Raw genomic sequence first — 18,897 nt, 5'->3', positions numbered from 1 at the left:
CCAGGTCACCTCAGATTTTGCTGGAAAAATTCTTAAATGTAGATGTATATGGCTCTACCCAACATGCAAAAGATTAGCTTTCAATTCCTCATCGTTTAAAAAATATCTATCTCAACAGACCTTTGAAATTTGGCCCTAAAAATGCCAAATGTGAAAAACGCATCTTTTTCCAACTTCACTGGTTTATAATTTTATAATGGACTCCACGAGAAAGCTAATATTGCAAATATTTACTAAATGGCATCCAAATTTTTCAATTATGGCATCAGATAGCCTCTGGGATGCATATTTCTCACTCTATAGGAAGCTAAAAATGGCTTTTTGGCCAAAATGAGCTAAAATAAGGTGAAACTATAGGAGCCCTTCTGAAAATATGGAACAACTTAGAATTTTTTCCTCATAACACAGTGATTATAAGGTCATTATCTATCCATAGATACATTTTTGCTGAGATAATACAGTTAGGTGATTAATTATAAAAGTTTTAACACAATGCCTTGCCTCCGAGGGCTCTAAAATGGACCAATTTTGTCCCCTGGTTCGACCATGTGGCTAGGAGTTTAGGATCTTCATTTTTTTTCTAAAGATTGCCTCATATAAGATGTGTCTACTGACCGAATAATATTATCTAACGCCCATGGCTACATTGTAAAATAAATTTTTATTTACATGCACGTTTTTTATAATTCACTTTTTTCATATTCAGAAGTTTATAAATCTTAAATGTAACTATCCAGGAAAGAGTTACTGCAGAATTTTATAAACTGGTGTACAAAATTTCAGATTGTGGCATCAGAATGTCTGTAGAAAGCAGATACTCCTAGTTTTAGGAAGCCAAATATGGCAATTTGGCCCACTTGGTACAAAACAAGGTGAACTTTCAGGGGTGCGCATGAGGCTAAATTATGCTTCTTATTAGACATTAGTGATAAGGATGTTATTCATTCATAAATACATGCCAATGATTACTTTCGTTAGTGATTGCAAATTATAAATTAGAACAAATCTGTTTCGTTGAGTTGCAGCTTTTTTTATTTACAGATATACAGAGACAATGAATATTTGTAATTTTTATACCTTAGAAAACTCTTTATTGACGTTTCATCTTTTATGACATTCATTATCATGATTATCTAGCACTCAGAGGCATAACTAATCTGGTGTATGTCATAACTAATGACTTCAAATAGAGAACTGTAGGACATGTTTTTTTAAAATTAAAACCCAAGCATGTTTGGATTATCATTACAAGAATTTATTTTTGAATAAAAAATGTACTTATAATTCTTAATTTATGAGAAGAATAATCCAAGTTGTGACATAACCTCAGTTAATGCCCCCTGCATATTCACCATTTTTGGTCAAAGTGGCATTTTCAACTTCCTACAGATAGAAACATATGCATTTATCAGGCATTCTGATAACAGATCCTTAAATTTCATATGCCAGTTTATAAATATCTGCAGTATCACTTTTTTCGAGTGTTGTTTCAGATTTATAAGCTCATGAATATGAAAAAAGTGAATAATTATAAAAAAAACGTGCATGTAAATAAAAATTTATTTTAATATGAAGCCATGGGCGTTAGATAAAATTATTCGGTCAGTAGACACATCTTATATGAGACAATCTTTAGAAAATAATTAAGATCCTAAACCCCGAGCCACATGGTCAAACCAGGGGACAAAATTGGTTCATTTTAGAGCCCTCGGAGGCAAGGGCTTATGGTAAAACTTTTATAATTCATCACCTAACTGTATTATCCCAACAAAAATGTATCTATGGATAGATAATGACCCTATAATCACTGTGTTATGAGGAAAAAATTCTAAGTTGTTCCATATTTTCAGGAGGGCTCCTATAGTTTCACGTTATTTTAGCTCATTTTGGCCCAAAAGCCATTTTTAGCTTCCTTTAGAGTGAGAAATATGCATCCCAGAGGCTATCTGATGCCATAATTGAAAAATTTGGATGCCAATTAGTAAATATTTGCAATATCAACTTTCTAGAGGAGTCCATTATAAAATTATAAGCCGCTGAAGTTGAAAAAAAATGCGGTTTTCATATTTGGCATTTTTAGGGCCAAATTTCAAAGGTCTCTAGAGATAGATTTTTTTAAGCAATGAGGAATTGAAAGCTAATCTTTTGCATGGTGGGTAGAGCTAAGCCATATAGATCTACATTAAAGATTTTTTCCAGCAAAATCTGAGGAGGTGACCTGGGGAGGTTTTTGAAATTTAGGTGAGTTGGCACGGAATGACCCTAGAGAATGTTTATAAACTCTCTAAGAAGCAATAGAGAGATGATTTTAAACTCGATAAGAAGCAATAGAGGATGCTTTAAACTCTATAAGAAGCAATAGAGGATGTTTTTAAACTCTATAAGAAGCAATAGAGGATGTTTTAAAACTCTATAAGAAGCAATAGAGAATGTTTTTAAACTCTATAAGAAGTAACAGAGGAAGTTTTTAAACCCTATAAGAAAGAATCCATTACTTTAAAGCTCGATAAGAAGAAATCAAAAAAGCAACTCCTTGCAATTATCCATCCTCCTTATTCATCTCTCCAACACCCCTCACATCATTAATCTTCTTCAATAATCTCATTCCTAATGGTGTAACCCCAACCCACAACCCCCCCCTCTTTTTCCCCAGCCCCTAGTTTCTGTTTCAACCTCTCCTCTTCTTCTCTCTCTCTCTCTCTCTCTCTCTCTCTCTCTCTCTCTCTCTCTCGCTCTCGCTCTCGCTCTCGCTCACGCTCTCGCTCTCACGCTCTCACGCTCTCACGCTCTCTCTCTCTCTCACACGCTCTCTCTCACACGCTCTCTCTCACACGCTTTCTCTCACTCTGCTTCACTCTCTGCACCTCTAAAATGCTTCAAACTGGCTTCCAAGTATCTCCACGTACCCTCGATCTCTCCCAACATTTTTTGTCTGATAGAAACCTTTCTCACACATGATGTTCTTGATTTGATTTCCTCCCTCTCGAGTAACTCCCTCTTGCACTTTGACAAACCCAGCTCTTATCCTGGTTGTAGTTTTGCTATTTCTGTCCATAACTCTTGTATTCACACCCCCTCCCCCAAACCCACTGAGTGTTTCGCGCTTCATGTCTCTCTCCATAACAATCTCTTATTTGTGTCACCCAAGCTGTGACCACTCCATATACGAGGCTTTTTCTTCAAACATTTGTCGCTGCTTCCCTCCCACCCAATTATGTCTTTCTAATCTATGGAGACTTTTCATTTCCACGACACCAGGTTGGATGGAAATTCAGAGATCAACCTTTGCCTTTACTTTAGATTGCCAAGGCCTTCGCCATGAAAAAATTCACTACTTCTCATGGATGAGCCCATCCTTTTGAAATAAAATATGGTCATGGATGATGGTAATGACAATTCAGTATTTTTTTTGGGCCATTCTATTCGCCCACCATTTTTTTTTCATTGTGACCATTCAATTTAAAGAGCATTTATCTATAGAATATTTCCCCCCTCTTTTTATCCAAGCTTTTCTTGTCTCAGTCTTTTTGGACTGTGATTTGGCTGCCATCTGACCGATTGACTGTGGATGGCATCACTGATCTAACCCAATTTAGTTAAATTCCTAATGCAGATTCCTCAAGATGAACTCATCTCTCTTTGATCTGATTCTGTCCAATCTGGTTCATTCCAATCTCGCCTCGTCTACCTCTCTCTGTGGTCTTTCAATGACCGTGATCAAATTGGCCTACATCGAGGCTGATGAGAACTGCTCTTTTTCCTTTTCAGTCATGGCTTGATGCTTTGAACTTAAAGTAAGACATATTGACAGTCTCCCTGGACACACCACACATATTTCGTCATCTGCTCACCTGACCAGTGGCCTACATGTTAAATTATGATATTGCATCACTCTCGAGGGAATCTTTCTCGTATATTACTGTTTATGGAAACTCGTATCCCTTTTTAGACAATGCTTGGCACGGTGTTGGTACCTTTCCTGATTTCCATTGTGATTGAAATGTTTTCAAGCAATATAAAATAGTTTATCAACAATTTTCTCACCTCGTCAGAGACTTTTCTGCGTCATATTTGCAACAACTCCACCGTGCATGCTAACATTTTTACACCAAAGCAACAAAGTCTGGTGATGAAAAGTGATCATAAATTCATGATTTGATACAACCATTACCTTCTCGTATTGTCTTTTTGGTCTCACCGAATTGTCTATTCTTTTGTACTTATTCTGTTATAACATCGTGATGAACATACTGTTGTTGTTTCCCGCCGGCGCGTCGCCACGAGCACGACCCTCGATGGAGCGGTGGTCACCTCGGCTCGATCGCCCGGAATGTCAGATCGCCGGCCCGGAAAACTCCGGGTCAACGGGTCCTGGTTATTTTGGACCGAAATACGCCAATGGGGAGATCACGTGGGGTAGGGTTAATTGCCAACTTCAACTTACCTAAGTACCCACGTGATCCAGCTACCGGGGTACTTCACCCTCGGCGGAACTCGTACGGAAGCGAGCCGCTTAAGCGGGCGCATTTCGTGTGCGTAGCCGAGCGGTGGTCTCGCCGAATTCCGCCAGCCCAATTATCTAGCGACCCTGGCAATGGCCGACTAATCCCTCACATGCATGACATGCTCAGCCAATGAATGAAATGACACGACGAGCTGAGTACATTTAAACAATTGGGGTTTTATTTTACAATAATAATGGGGAACTAGGGAACACAAAGAGTAGAACTAAACCGAATACCAGGCAATGCACGTATGTACAGGCAAAACACTTATACAATTCACTACTTAACAGACTGGCACCACAAACCGACACACGCACACCCAGACAGAAATGGACCCCTTGGGTCTTTAATGGGACCTCCAGCCCAGAGGACAGTCGGGCTGAGGGTCAGGGTAGCTGGCTGGCTACCTGGCCAGGAGTGCGCAGCTGGACGTCCCCTGGTCTTGAGACTGGTGTCGCCGTACCAGCCAGGCGGAGGACGACGACACGAAGCTCTGGGGCCAGGACAAGGTCGTTGTAGAAGCCAAGGTGATGAGCCAGGCAGAGAAGAAACTGGAGAAGACAAGCAGGGAACGAACGACGACGAAATCTCCTCAGAACACACCTTATATCGGCCCCCTTCCGCTCAATGGACGCTTCTCTCCTCCTCACTTGCCCTCCCAATGGACCGGAGGCCCCATACCATGTGACTCCTCGTCCGCTCCTGATTGGACAGGCGCATGTTGGGCGAGGCACTCCCTTTGGCCGAGTCTCCAGCGGGGGGCGTTTGTGGCTCCGCCTACGGCTTCTCCTCAGACCGCGTGATTGATGGCGACGGTGCTGGGTCGGAGGTGGAACGCGGAAGACGCCGGCTGCCTGCCGATTGGTCACGGTGGCGTGGTGACATGACTTGGACTCGCCCCTGGCACAGGAAGCTGAGCAACATATCTCTGCAGGGCTCCGCTCACCCCTGACGTCGGCCAGGGCGAGGTGAAGGAAACGAGGCGCGGGCGATGCGGTGTGGTCGGCGGCGACGTCGGCGGTGCAGTCGGTGGTGTAAAAATAACGGAAAGAAAACCTGACTATTAAAACAACTTCACAGCGCAGAAACATTTAATTACCCATTAGACTAGGGTCGAGACCTTAACTGGCAACATGTACTTACCGATATAACTGAGCTAAAGGACCTGAATGTTGAGTGCGATAGCTTTCCAAATCCGCAACAATATTTTGATTGGATGGCACTGGAGCCGTATGTACATCACTTCACAACGTGCCCAGACTCTTATTTAATCATCGCCTAGACTCATTCAATTGGGTATATTTTGCCCTCTGGGTGCCACTATAGCAGTTTCTAGTTCAAGGAGAAAGAAGTAGAGCCAGAGAAATAATATTCCTCCCCACAATGCTGATTGTACTCTGTCTCGCAGTACGTAGGTGTTCAATCGACTCATTAACGAAAGTTGTGTCTCCAGGTCTTGTGGAGCCTGTACTGCCACTCAAGCCACCATGTTGGGCTTTCCCTCAGGGCCCTTCCTGGCCTACGGTGGCCAATTAAAATGTGTCTGTGGTGACTCGTAGTCGAAAGAGAGTAAGAGAAAGTGGATAAAATGCCAGAAGAAGAGTAAGGAAAGTATGTCTGAGAATGCATCAGCTTGCCTCAATGATTGCTTCAGAGTGAGAACACAGAAAATGGATAATATGCAGCTGACTATAACTATAGTGGCTCATGATAATAATCCAGAACAAATATATTGCAGTTTTGATATAACTGAGCTTTGCAAAGATTCGACAACAGCCAGCTCACTCATCGTCACCATTATCACTCCCATTAACCAGGCTACACGAGGAAAGTTTTGCCTTCAGTGACAAACTGAACGGAATTCATCATCGATTCAGTTGTTCTCAGTGTTTGTCATCGGCATCATATTGGATTGGGAAAATATCAAAACATCGGTCATATTTCGATATTTCTTGTTATTGCCATTGTGTTACGGTAAAATTCCATTGTTGTTTTTTGACAACTCGTTTTACTGTGGAAGCCTTTGGTTTGTTTTGGTTAACTTTTTCAAAACCCTGTCACGACATCTGCTTGGCATTCCATTTGGGAATTAATTGGGGGCCCTCTTGGATCTATTTACTCGAGGTACTTCTGCCATCTTTAACAAAAGGTTAGTGTGTGTGTACAAAAGCGACTTTGGGAGAAACCACGAGGTAGAGGTGGGCAGCAGTTTTAAAGGACTGGAGGGAAAAGTACGAATTTGGTCACAGAGAGTGTGCGTTCCACAGACGAGAGAAAAGTGGGATATAGAAATTTGAGCTTCAAGCTTGGACTTGGTAGGGGGGGGGGGTAAATAAGTGTAGGCTTCTACTAGAATGTGTGTGACCTGGTTGTTAGGGGGTGAGGTGAGGGAGGGGTGGGAGATATGGGCAGAGAGGAGAGAGGGCAGATGGCACAAGACCTGGAGAGATGTTGGAAAGTGGGAAAGAATGGCCTCTGGTGAGGGAGAGGTAGGCTTTGATTCTTGCCCTGAGACTTTACTTCTTGCCAAGAGAGGCCAGTAACTGAGGACCTGAGGTTAGATTTCTCACCAGGGGAGTAAGATGTGGAAGCGGCTGCACTAACCCAGAATGTGGATCGCCAGATCGTGTAAAGTAAACCTTGTACAACTTGGTCCAGATGAAATGCCATCATTTGACACATTTTTCTTTTTTTTTTAAAGAACTGACTATAAACGACACAAACAAAACATGATACGCCTATATATTTGTTATATTTACCTCCGCCAACGAAGGCGAAGGAGGTTATGTTTTCACCCCTTTCTGTTTGTTTGTCTGTGTACAGGATATCTAAAAAGGTTGTGGACCGATCCGGATGAAATTTTGTGGACAGGTTTGGTGTGTGATAAGGACGAACTGATTAAATTTTGGTGAAGATACGGATCCAACTACGAGAATTTTTTAAGTGATTCTTCAGCATTGTGAGATAGGACCAAAAACGATATAGAACTGTATAGCATGATATTTCAAAAATGTATTGGGTCCGATATGTTCTCGTGGATCAGGCATTACGTGGCGGAGGTATGCGCTCTACCGAGTGCCCTTCTAGTTTTCTTATGTTAGACATGACCGCTATTCTATTTTAGCTTTGTATCCATAGGCACTTGTTATCCATAACTTGTCCCCCGAGTGTCTTTGCTGATAGTGTGTGTGCGTGCGTGCGTGCGTGCGTGCGCGAGCAATCCCAGATTGCTGTTTCAGATCAGAGACAGTCCTGGAGACCATTTTTAGGTCAGCTCGCTGACCTAATAAAACCGTTTGATGTCCTCAGGTCCGTCCGCCTGTCCGTCTGTCTGTCTGTCCGTCTGTTAAAATTTTTTTTTAATTTTTCTATCTCCTCCTAGACTTCTCGGCCGATTGAGTTCTAACTTGACGATGATAATACTAGTTGCTCTCTATAGATCATCTGAGCCCTTTTTTTTTCCATTTTTGCCGCGGGGTTCAGGTTACAGGGTCATCAAGTGCAAAATGACCAATTGGTCAAATGGCCTATCAGGAAGCATCGGACGGCGATAATGCCTAATGGGTTTCATGGGGATTATTAAGAAGATTTAATTTGACCAACTAGTTTCTCGTTACCTGTGCGGTCTGGCCCTGTTTATTGGGCAACACGAGGTCCGTTGACTTCAACACGGCTTCGCACGGTTATTTTAACTTCAATTTAAATTCTGTTTTCACTTTTCATTGTCACTCAGGTTGATTAACACTCGGTTGCATCAAGTTTTGTGAAAATTGAATGTTTATATCCTCGGTCTGTGTGGAATGCATTCCAGTGAGGGGGGCTTCCATGGGCTTCCATCCGTTTCCATGCCATATAATGAGACTGTCTTAACTTCGAGTTAACCTCCGCCATTGTAGATCGGAGGTTACTGTTTTCACCCCTTTCTGTTTGTTTGTTTGTTTGTGAACAGTATTGCGGAAAAACTCCTCAACGAATTTCGACGAAACTTGGTGGGGGGATTAGGTATGGTCCAAGGATCATGCCATTACATTTTGGACTCGGTCCAAAATCCAATATGGCCGCAATGGCGGCCATTTTGAAAAAATATTTGAATTTTTTTTTTTCATTTCTACATGTTTTAAGTGATTTCCAACCCCCCCCCCCCCAAAAAAAAAATGTTGGAGAAAAGAACTCTAACTCTGTCAGCACTGTTGACGTCATATTTAATGAATAAGATATCAGGTTCACTTTAGTGACCCAGCAGTATTGGCGGTGGAGGTTTTGCACTCTCCCGAGTGCTCCTCCTCTAGTTGATTTCTGTTTTCACTTTTGGAACCTTCTGTGTAGCAACACGTTTAATGAAGATAATTTTCGTGCAAATCCGCTCAGAAACACACTTTTCATGAGGAAAATATATTCAATTCAAATAACCGTGAGACTCTGGAAGGGACACCACATGCTTTCCGTTCGCGGCTTCACCCCGTAACCTGGCCTCCTGAGGGACTGCTTATTTGTATCGTCTGTGAGAGTAATGTTTATATTTTAGATGGTTTGGGGATGTGCTCCACAAGTATCTGAAAGAATTCTGGTGAAAAACGGACGTTTTAAGATTTTTTTAGGGCATTTCATCCGAAGGTGAGCTGGCTGGTCACATGACCCCATGACGTCGTGCAGGCAGCGAGTGATTGAGCTTCTCGGTGGTCCGAGGGTCCTTCTTAGTTGGGGTCCAGCTCTGTCCTGGATACAGCCATTAAATGCACACACTTGGAGTATTTATTTCACAGCCATAAACGTGGGTTTGAAAATTGTATAATGATGTTGGGAATGATTCCTAGAATATGGAGATTTTTGCTTCGAGCGGCCTCACGCGGTTATTTTAAATTCAATTTTAATTCTGTTTTCATTTTCCGTAGTCGCTAAGGCTGATTAACACTTGGTTACATCAAGTTTTGTATCCGGGCCGACCGTCAAACCCGCTCGGGTGTATTATGTAGACTTGTTCCTGAAGGCACTCCTTCAAGAAAAAGTTGCATGGATTAACGCCTAGGTTTGCTCATGGCCAGAGGAGACCTTGGTGGAAGCTCGTAGAGAAACTGTACTCGATGACTCTACGACTGAGTCATAAATGGAGGTAATGGCACACGTTATCCTTGGTGCGTTGGCCTCTCATCTGGAAATGTTGACGTCACAATTCTAAAAGATAAGCATCTATATTTTCCAAGTAGCTATTCCCCATCAAACTAACAATATAAAACTATCACTCCCTGTTTGGAGATAGTGCATGGAATAGAACATGAAACAAAACGGTGACTCTCCTCTGTATGCTGAGAATTGGTTTTATGTTTGTCATCAATAATTATTAATCAACAGTAAGTGTAAAATGATGGCGTTTCATCTGTAACATCCCCGTCTTTTCTAATGTTCATGTTGGAAAACGGTTTATGCTTATTAAAAGCAAACAATGTGTGTACAGAGATCTGATTGTGCTACTAAACCATGGAAATTCAGAGATCATCCTTTGCCTTTACTTTATATTGCCAAGGTCTTACCCATGGGGGAAAAAAATCACGACTTGTCATGGACAAACCCATCCTTTTGAAATAAAATATAGTCATGAATTATCTTATTTAGTGTGCAGCATAAGGATGTGGGATGGCATCAATGGCTGCGGGGCACAGCTATCCTGTTGATGCACTGCCCTATGCTGGTTAGGGCAGGAATTTGTAATTTGTTCAGGGTGCCAGCAATAACTCACCGACTCTTTGCGAAGAACACCGTGGAATCTTTCACGTTCACCATGTAATGTCGGCAGACGGGATTCCCTTTTAACGTCCATTCGAGGGATGGGCACACATTGATGAATCACCCTGACTGTGAAATACTGCGATGACAGTGTATAGCTCGGTCGAGATTCAAACCAAGGCTCGACAGCTTAGAGGTGCGTGTGCGTACCTCTCGGTCTAGGATGTACTGTCAGCACTGCATGGATGATGACAATGATAGTTCAGCGGGGGGGGGGGGGTTGTTTTTTGTTTTTTTGCCATTCTAATTTAACCCACGATTGTTTTTCATTGTGACCATACAATTTAAAGGGCATTTATCTATAGAAGTATTTCCCATCTTCTTATTCCAGCTCAGTCTTTCTTGACTGAGATTTCGCTGCCATCGTAACGATTGACTGGATTGCATCACTGACCTAAACCAATTAGTTTATTTTGTGATTAACAGCAATTTGAAATATCACATTATAAATATATAATCAAGGAAAAATGAGCTGGATAGGTGAGCAAGTTGTGTGATTATAGAAGAGTTTGATGCTCCCCCCCCACCCCTCTCCCCTTCACTATTTTCATAAATCATCACTGGCATGTTTGTAAAAAAAAGCTTTGGCGTGCAGATTATTGTACATACTATGATTTATATACATTACCGAACGCATTTTGTTTCGGCATTTGCAAATTACTCAATTTGTTTAAGAATATTATTTCATGTAAGCCATGAAACTCAGTTTGGCTAGAAAAGTGCAAGAGTGGAACGAAAGCTATCCATACAGGGGTATAAGTTGTTATTGCAAAGCAAGTGATTCCACAATTTATGACAATGTATTGCACAGTATTTGATGTTGTTTATTTAATGCATTTATACAGTGACAGATATCAGGTTGTTTTCTTTAGCTCTTCCTTTTCAAACAACTTTTCTTTTGTCCAATATTTTTTGGTGTTTTTTTGACGACTTCATGATGAACGAGAATGGCACGCGTTAGAGCGTGTACCTCTGCAATGCAATGCCTGATCAAGCAGAGCATATCGGGGCCAAAATTTTGTTGAAATATCATGCTCTACATCGTTTTTGGCCCAATTTCTGAATGATAATCACTTTAACAATTAAAAAAATTCTCGTCTCCGGATTCGGATCTTCACCAAAATCTAATCAGTTCGTCCGTGTCACACACCGAACCAGTCCAGAAAATTTCATCAGGATCTGTTCACAACTTTTTGAGATATCCTGCACACAAACAGACAAACAAGAAAGATGTCATGCATCGCACAATACTTGCAAAATCCATAAAACAAATTTGACCTTTAAAGATACTTGTTTGTTCAATTCAGTGACCAGATCTGCAAATCCTCGTCAAATTTCATGTCAATCGAATGAAAATTGAGGATTTTAGAAATCTCACCTAAGTTGTTGACCTTTTGGCTGATGTTGACATCAAAAATAAATTGTGGTTTAATTCAGTGACCTGAGATGCAAATCCTTTTCAAATTTCTTGTCAATCGGATGAAAATTGTCGCTTTAAGAAATTTGACAATGTTGTTGACCTTTTGACCTCAAAAACAATCGGTTTCTTGCTTATGACAAACTCTACGAGTTGGTGAAGGTTCATGAAGATCGGTTTAAAATTGCGACTTGTTGGCGATTGCCAAACAAACAAACAGACAGACTAACGCACAAAACCAACCAATATACTTGAAAAATCTTTGATTTTCACAAGTAACAAACAAACAGACGGACGGGGGGGAAAACATAACCTCCTTCCACCTTTGGTGACGGAGGTAAGAAAAAATGATGATTTAGACCTTTTATTATTTTGCTTTGTAAAACTTCTTCAATCCATTGCTTGCAATATTGTATTCCAAACACAAATGTTCGAGGACATTATAATTGTTTTTGGCTGAAATAGAAAATTTTCATCCCTTCTCTTTTTCAGCAAAATTAATTTGACATCAAAGCTTTATCCACCACGTGATTTTGACATGTTTATTGTGCAAAACTTTATCTGTTGTGCTTACTTTGCTGGTAAGGGTAACGTGTGTGTGTGTGTGTGTGTGTGTGTGTGTGTGTGTGTGTGTGTGTGTGTGTGTGTGTGTGTGTGTGTGTGTGTGTGTCATGACAGCTGGTGCACATATTTGCAAAGGATCCGACGCATGATGTCACAGTCAAGCTCCTCTTCTTGCACATGATAGCCGTCACCCTGGCTGTGTTTGAGCGAGGTGAGAATCGCAGCCAATCTTCCTGCACCCCACCCGGCATCCCGAAGGCATTAATCGGTGTTGGTCAACCAAACCCGATTCGAGGGATTTATGTGCAGCCCAAAGGCATCCTCAAATGTGGCAAGATTGGGTTGCCCTGTTGACGTTCCCACCCGAGCCGACTGGCTCATGATGTGATGAACCCCGATTCAAATCCCTTCACTGTACGTTTGCCCATTGTCAACGAATGTCCTTATATTTCATGTGAATGTACAGCGATATCAGGTAATGTCTATGTTTCTGCACGTAATTTATCTACAAGCTCCTCATGAGCCTTAGATCATTGTAAAACTAAAGCGGCACTCGGTCGAGCGTATACCTCCGTGACACTGAACAGTTTACGTTTTTGTATCCCACTGATCGGCCGGATTCGGACCTGAACCAAAATCTAATCGGCTTGTTCTTGCCACCGAACCAACTCATCAACCTAGTTTTGTCATAACCCATCCACAACTTTTTGACATATCATGCTATATATTTATTTTGGCCCGATCTCTCAATGGTGAAGAATCAGTTGTAAAATTTAAAAAATTCTCGTATCCGGATTTGGATCTTCAGCAAAATCGAATCGATTCGTCCTTGTCACACACCCGACCTGTTCACCCAGTTTCATCCGAATCCGTCCACACTGTTTGAGATATCCTGCTCACAGATAGACAGGGGTGAAAACATAACCTCCGTCCACTTTTGATGGTGGAGGTAATCATTGGAATCTCTCTCTATCGAGTGCAGCCTGTGGCTGCTGGTTGCATCATTGGTTGGGATGCGGCTGTGCCGCTGATGCAGTGTCCCCCTTACCAGTACACTGGTGCTCATTTTGCCGACCTCGGAAGGATGACAGGCTGAGTCAACCAACCGGTGTATTTTAATTCAGCGGCTAACGGGGCTTGAACTCAGGACCCTAGGATCCCAAGCCACCACCCTAACCACTAAGCCAACACCAGGCTTCAATCATTAGAATATGAAACCAAAAGCACTTTCAAGCGATTTCCGCGAACTGTTCAGGAATATAACACCACTTCTTATGAAAGGAAAAATCAAATCTGTCGTTACGTATCATCACTAATCATTGTGACCTTCTTTTGCGTTTGACAACTGCTTCAACTCCATTTGGGATTGATTTAATTCGTTTATGGAGAATGTTTGAGTCAATCTTTTCCCAGCAGCGTTGTAATGCACTCCAGAGCACAGTCTGACTGCTCACATGAAGTTTATCTTTACCTCCGTCACTGAAGGTGGACGGGGTTATGTCTTCACCCCCGTCTGCCTGTCTGTTTGTGAGCATTATATCTCAAATCGTTGTGGACGGATTCAGAGGAAATTTGGTGGACAGGTTTGGTGTGCAACAAGGACAAATTGATCAGATTTTGGTGAAGATCTGGATCTGGATTTGCGTATTTTTTTTTCCATAAGTGATTCTTCACCATTGAGAGATAAGTCCAAAAATGATGTATAGCATGATATTTCAAAACGTTTTGGACAGATTATGACAAAACTTGGTGGATGAGTTTGTCGGTGACAAGAAAAAGCTGATTCAATTTTGCTTCAGGCCTGGATCCAGATCATATCAGTGGGATACAAAACATAAACTGTTCAACCTTGTGGCAGTACATGCTCTACCAAGTGGCGTTATCGTTTTTTCAAATGTATTCACCCTTCATCTATTATGTTAAGACAAGGCTCTTCGTTCGTATGCAGCACAAGACTGTGGGGTAGCATCATTTGTTAAGGGTGTGGCTGTGCCGCTGATGCAATGCCCTCTGTAGGTTAGGGCAGGAATTTGGAATTTAGCTATGGGGCCAGCAGCAATAGCTCACCTACTCTTTGCAAAGGACACCATGGGATCTTTAACATCCACCAAGTAATCTGGCAACATTGAGCATGTGACGTCAGTAGAGCGGTTCCAAGATGGTGGCTCCCTTAGAAGCAAGCTTTGAGGGTGGAGCAACGTTCTGTCATCGTTTCTTGGGAAGTGGGGGTGTGAATCCCAGTGAAATCCATTGCAGAATGAAAATGCAATATTATTACGCACGTTTATCGCTGCAGCAGGTGTACGACTGGGGCAGGAAGTTTAAAAGTGGAGTTCCTTCAGTTTGGGTGCGAGTTGTCTGGACACCCACCTTGCAGAAACTTTACGGAACCCCAGCACGTTGTGAATGATATGGTATACTGAACCATGGCTAATGTTCAATACGGAGACCACTTCATCCAGCGTAATGTGACAGTTTTCCCTTCGCACGCACTCAACTCCTGCAACCATTTCTGATGTGTCGGCTGTGTGAGGCCGGCCCGAGCGAGCAGTGTCTGCCACATTGGACACTCTACTTTTAAACTTCCTGTCCCAGTCGTACACCTGCTGCAGCAATAAACATGCATCTCCATTTTGCATTTTCATTCTGCGATGGGTTTCACGGGGATTCACACCCTCACTTCCCAAGAAACGGATGACAGAACGTTGCTCCTCCCTGGTGCATGCTTCCAAGGGAGCCGCCGTCTTGGAACTGCTCCACTGACGTCATATGCTCAATGTTGCCGGATCTAAAAAATTGATTCTTACTCATAGATATAACATATGTCATCTACAACTACACACATTACATTGTCGAATTTATATCGCCATTTTAAGGTTACTTATTGACTGCCCCTCGTACTTTGCACCCCCACTATATTGTTGCTGTTGTAGAAGTGGACCCCTAAGCATTCAGACACGTAGAGAAATCCAGAGTCATTTATGTCATTAGTACGTGTGATTGGACAGACCCTTGCCCTTTGTCCAGGGGGTTTGGGGGAGGGGGGGTGGGGGGAGGAATGTGTTGTGAGATAGTCCGTTTCATCCCTGGTATAATGTTTCCCCTCCTCCACCCACTTTCAACTTTTTCAATCTTTCAATCTACTTCAGTCCACTTTTATTCCCACATTAATCAGCCCACCGTCCATCCATCCATCTCCAACCCCTCATCCTTTCATTTCACAACCTTTCCTTTCTCTTGGTTCCCTTCAGAAACCTTCCTTCTCCGTTCATTAATTCCTCCTTGTAATTTTCCCGGAAATTTCACCTCTCAAACCTCGCACCACCCAGCTAATCATCCCTAACTCAATGCACATTCGGTTCTCATATTCAAATAAACTCCCCTTTCCTTTCTTCCCTGCATTTTGTTATTAAAACATGACAGAAGGGATCGAAGCTCTAAGAGTGGAGTGCACCATGGCAGAGGAATCTTCCAAAAGGAGAGGTGCCACTCATTTGCAGGAGATGTTTCTTGAATCCCCTTGAAGGCTCCACGAGCTGGGGACCAATCAGAAACCACCACAAACTGGAGGGAAGAGCCGTTGCACCATCTTTGCTCGGCCCCATAAAAGGTCGAACCAGGGAGAGACGGGGCAGAGATGTTGCAGGAGCCACCAAGAAAGCCATCTCGTCACAGGAACCGCACTCCAAAGTAGATTGAGTTACATCAGTGCTGCGAGCTAGATCAAGGTACATCTGTGCTGCAAACGAGATCGGGTTACATCTCTGCTGCGAGCCAGATCAAGTTACATTTGTGCACCGAGCAAGATCGGGTTACATGTGCTGCGAGCCAGATCAAGTTACATTTGTGCTCCGAGCGAGATCGGGTTACATGTGTGTTGCGAGCCAGATCGAGTTACATGTGCTGCGAGCCAGATCGGGTTACATTTGTGTTGCGAGCCAGATCGGGTTACATCTGTGCTGCTTGCCAGAACGAATTACATCTGTGCTGCGATCCAGATCGAGTTACATCTGTGCTGCGATCCAGATCGGGTTACATCTCTGCTGCGAGCCAGATCAAGTTACATTTGTGTTCCGAGCGAGATCGGGTTACATCTGTGCTGCGAGCCAGATCAAGTTACATTTGTTCTCCGAGCGAGATCGGGTTACATCTGTGCTGCGAGCCAGATCAAGTGACATTTGTGCTCCGAGCCAGATCGGGTTACATGTGTGTTGCGAGCCAGATCGGGTTACATGTGCTGAGAGCCAGATCGAGTTACATCTGTGCTGCGAGCCAGATCGAGTTACATCTGTGTTGCGAGCCAGATCGGGTTACATCTGTGCTGCGATCCAGAACGAGTTACATCTGTGCTGCGATCTAGAACGAGTTACATCTGTGCTGCGATCCAGAACGAGTTACATCTGTGCTGCGATCCAGAACGAGTTACATCTGTGCTGCGATCCAGAACGAGTTACATCTGTGCTGCGATCCAGAACGAGTTACATCTGTGCTGCGATCCAGAACGAGTTACATCTGTGCTGCGATCCAGAACGAGTTACATCTGTGCTGCGATCCAGAACGAGTTACATCTGTGCTGCGATCCAGAACGAGTTACATCTGTGCTGCGATCCAGATCGAGTTACATCTGTGCTGCGATCCAGAACGAGTTACATCTGTGCTGCGAGCCAGATCGAGTTACATCTGTGCTGCGATCCAGAACGAGTTACATCTGTGTTGCGATCCAGAACGAGTTACATCTGTGCTGCGATCCAGAACGAGTTACATCTGTGCTGCGATCCAGAACGAGTTACATCTGTGCTGCGATCCAGAACGAGTTACATCTGTGCTGCGATCCAGATCGAGTTACATCTGTGCTGCGATCCAGAACGAGTTACATCTGTGTTGCGAGCCAGATCGGGTTACATCTGTGCTGCGATCCAGAACGAGTTACATCTGTGCTGCGATCTAGAACGAGTTACATCTGTGCTGCGATCCAGAACGAGTTACATCTGTGCTGCGATCCAGAACGAGTTACATCTGTGCTGCGATCCAGAACGAGTTACATCTGTGCTGCGATCCAGATCGAGTTACATCTGTGCTGCGATCCAGAACGAGTTACATCTGTGCTGCGAGCCAGATCGAGTTACATCTGTGCTGCGATCCAGAACGAGTTACATCTGTGTTGCGAGCCAGATCGGGTTACATCTGTGCTGCGATCCAGAACGAGTTACATCTGTGCTGCGATCCAGAACGAGTTACATCTGTGCTGCGATCCAGAACGAGTTACATCTGTGCTGCGATCCAGATCGGGTTACATCTGTGCTGCGAACCAGATCGAGTTAGATCTCTGCTGCAAACCAGATCGAGTTCCATCTGTGCTGCGAGCCAGATCGAGTTACCATTGCCGGTGCTGCCTCGACACGAGAGCCACGAGCGCGAGAATCGGAGGGCAGACAGCGGCATGAGAACTATTATCCTAGCGGTTCCCACTACTTCTCATCACACTCCAACATGTACCGACACCCCCCCCGCATCCCTCATCACCCCCACCATCCCCCTCCTCCGCATTTGGATCGACACAGGCCTGCATTGTCTGTGTCCCGTAAGACAGGAGTTGATCCAATATTCCACCCTGCTTCTCTCTTCTCATACTCTTGTTTACTTCCCGGTTTGAGTGATGGCACCATGTTTTTTCTTGTTTGGATAGGCAAGGTTGCGTAAGGGGCTTTTGCATAAGAGTTAAGGGGGTAAATGATGATTCTTTTTGTACCTTTGATTACTGCTTGTGTTTGTTGAAAATATTGATTGTAAATACATGTTATTTTTATTGCTTTGTTTGTAAAAAACATGTCATGCTCTTTGATTACCTTGCAAATACTTGCAAAATGATTATTGTGTGTGTGTACATAAATGCTTGCTGATTACTTGGCGAAAAAATTTTTCCGCCATGTTGGTCCGTCGTGTTTGTTTGTCTGTCTGTTTGTTGGTCACACAATTTTTGGCCAGTTTTCAAGCAATCGTTGTTTTTTTGTGTGTGTAGGTAACCGGCTAAGGACAGCAACGCTCAATTTTGGTGAAGATCCAAATCGGGATCTGGATCTGAGAATTTTTAAACTGATTCTTCACTATTGAGAGATGGAGCTAAAAACGACGTTGCATGTCATCTCAAAAAGTTGTGTATGGATTCGGATGAAATTTTGTGGACAGGTTGGGTGTGTGAAAATGACTAATTGATTCAATTTTGGTGAAGATCTGAATCCGGATCTGGACTCGAGCACTTTTCAAGTCATTCTTCACCATTGAGAGATCGGGCCAAAAACTATGAATATCATGATATCTCAAAAAGTTGTCGACGATTTATGACAAAACTGGGTGGATGATTTGGTTAGTTGACAAGAACAAGCCAATTCGATTTTGGTTAAGGTCCGGATTCAGATCTGACCTATCAGTGGGATACAAAATGTGAACTGTTCAGCCTGGCAGAGGTATGTGTTCTCCAGTGTCATTCTGTTTCGCCAAGTTGTCGCTCTATGAGTGATTTTTTTTTTTTCGAACTGTTAAAATTTTCCAGACCTGGTCGTTTTTGTCTTTTCCTTATTTGGTTCGACATAGTGTGTATGTTATAGACGGGAAGATTTTTTCCCCCACTGA

At 43.0% G+C, this 18,897-nt stretch overlaps 1 protein-coding gene across 6 annotated transcripts in view; it reads left to right on the top strand.

Moving 5' to 3' along the window:
* IPO13 (importin 13) overlaps positions 1-18,897 on the top strand; it is a 189,032-nt gene that overhangs the window by 149,714 nt on the left and 20,421 nt on the right. For all 6 annotated transcript variants that reach the window (XM_085885606.1, XM_085885610.1, XM_085885607.1 and 3 more), the window contains one exon: positions 12,382-12,478. In XM_085885606.1, the coding sequence (XP_085741732.1) occupies positions 12,382-12,478 (97 nt within the window). The remainder of the gene's footprint in view (positions 1-12,381; positions 12,479-18,897) is intronic.

Source organism: Eptatretus burgeri, chromosome 6 (assembly GCF_056783735.1).
Source record: "Eptatretus burgeri isolate ZD-2024b chromosome 6, Ebu_testis_v1, whole genome shotgun sequence".
Taxonomy (NCBI): Eukaryota; Metazoa; Chordata; class Myxini; order Myxiniformes; family Myxinidae; genus Eptatretus; species Eptatretus burgeri.
Note: the sequence above shows the minus strand (reverse complement) of the source record. Positions and strands in the feature narration are given on the sequence as shown.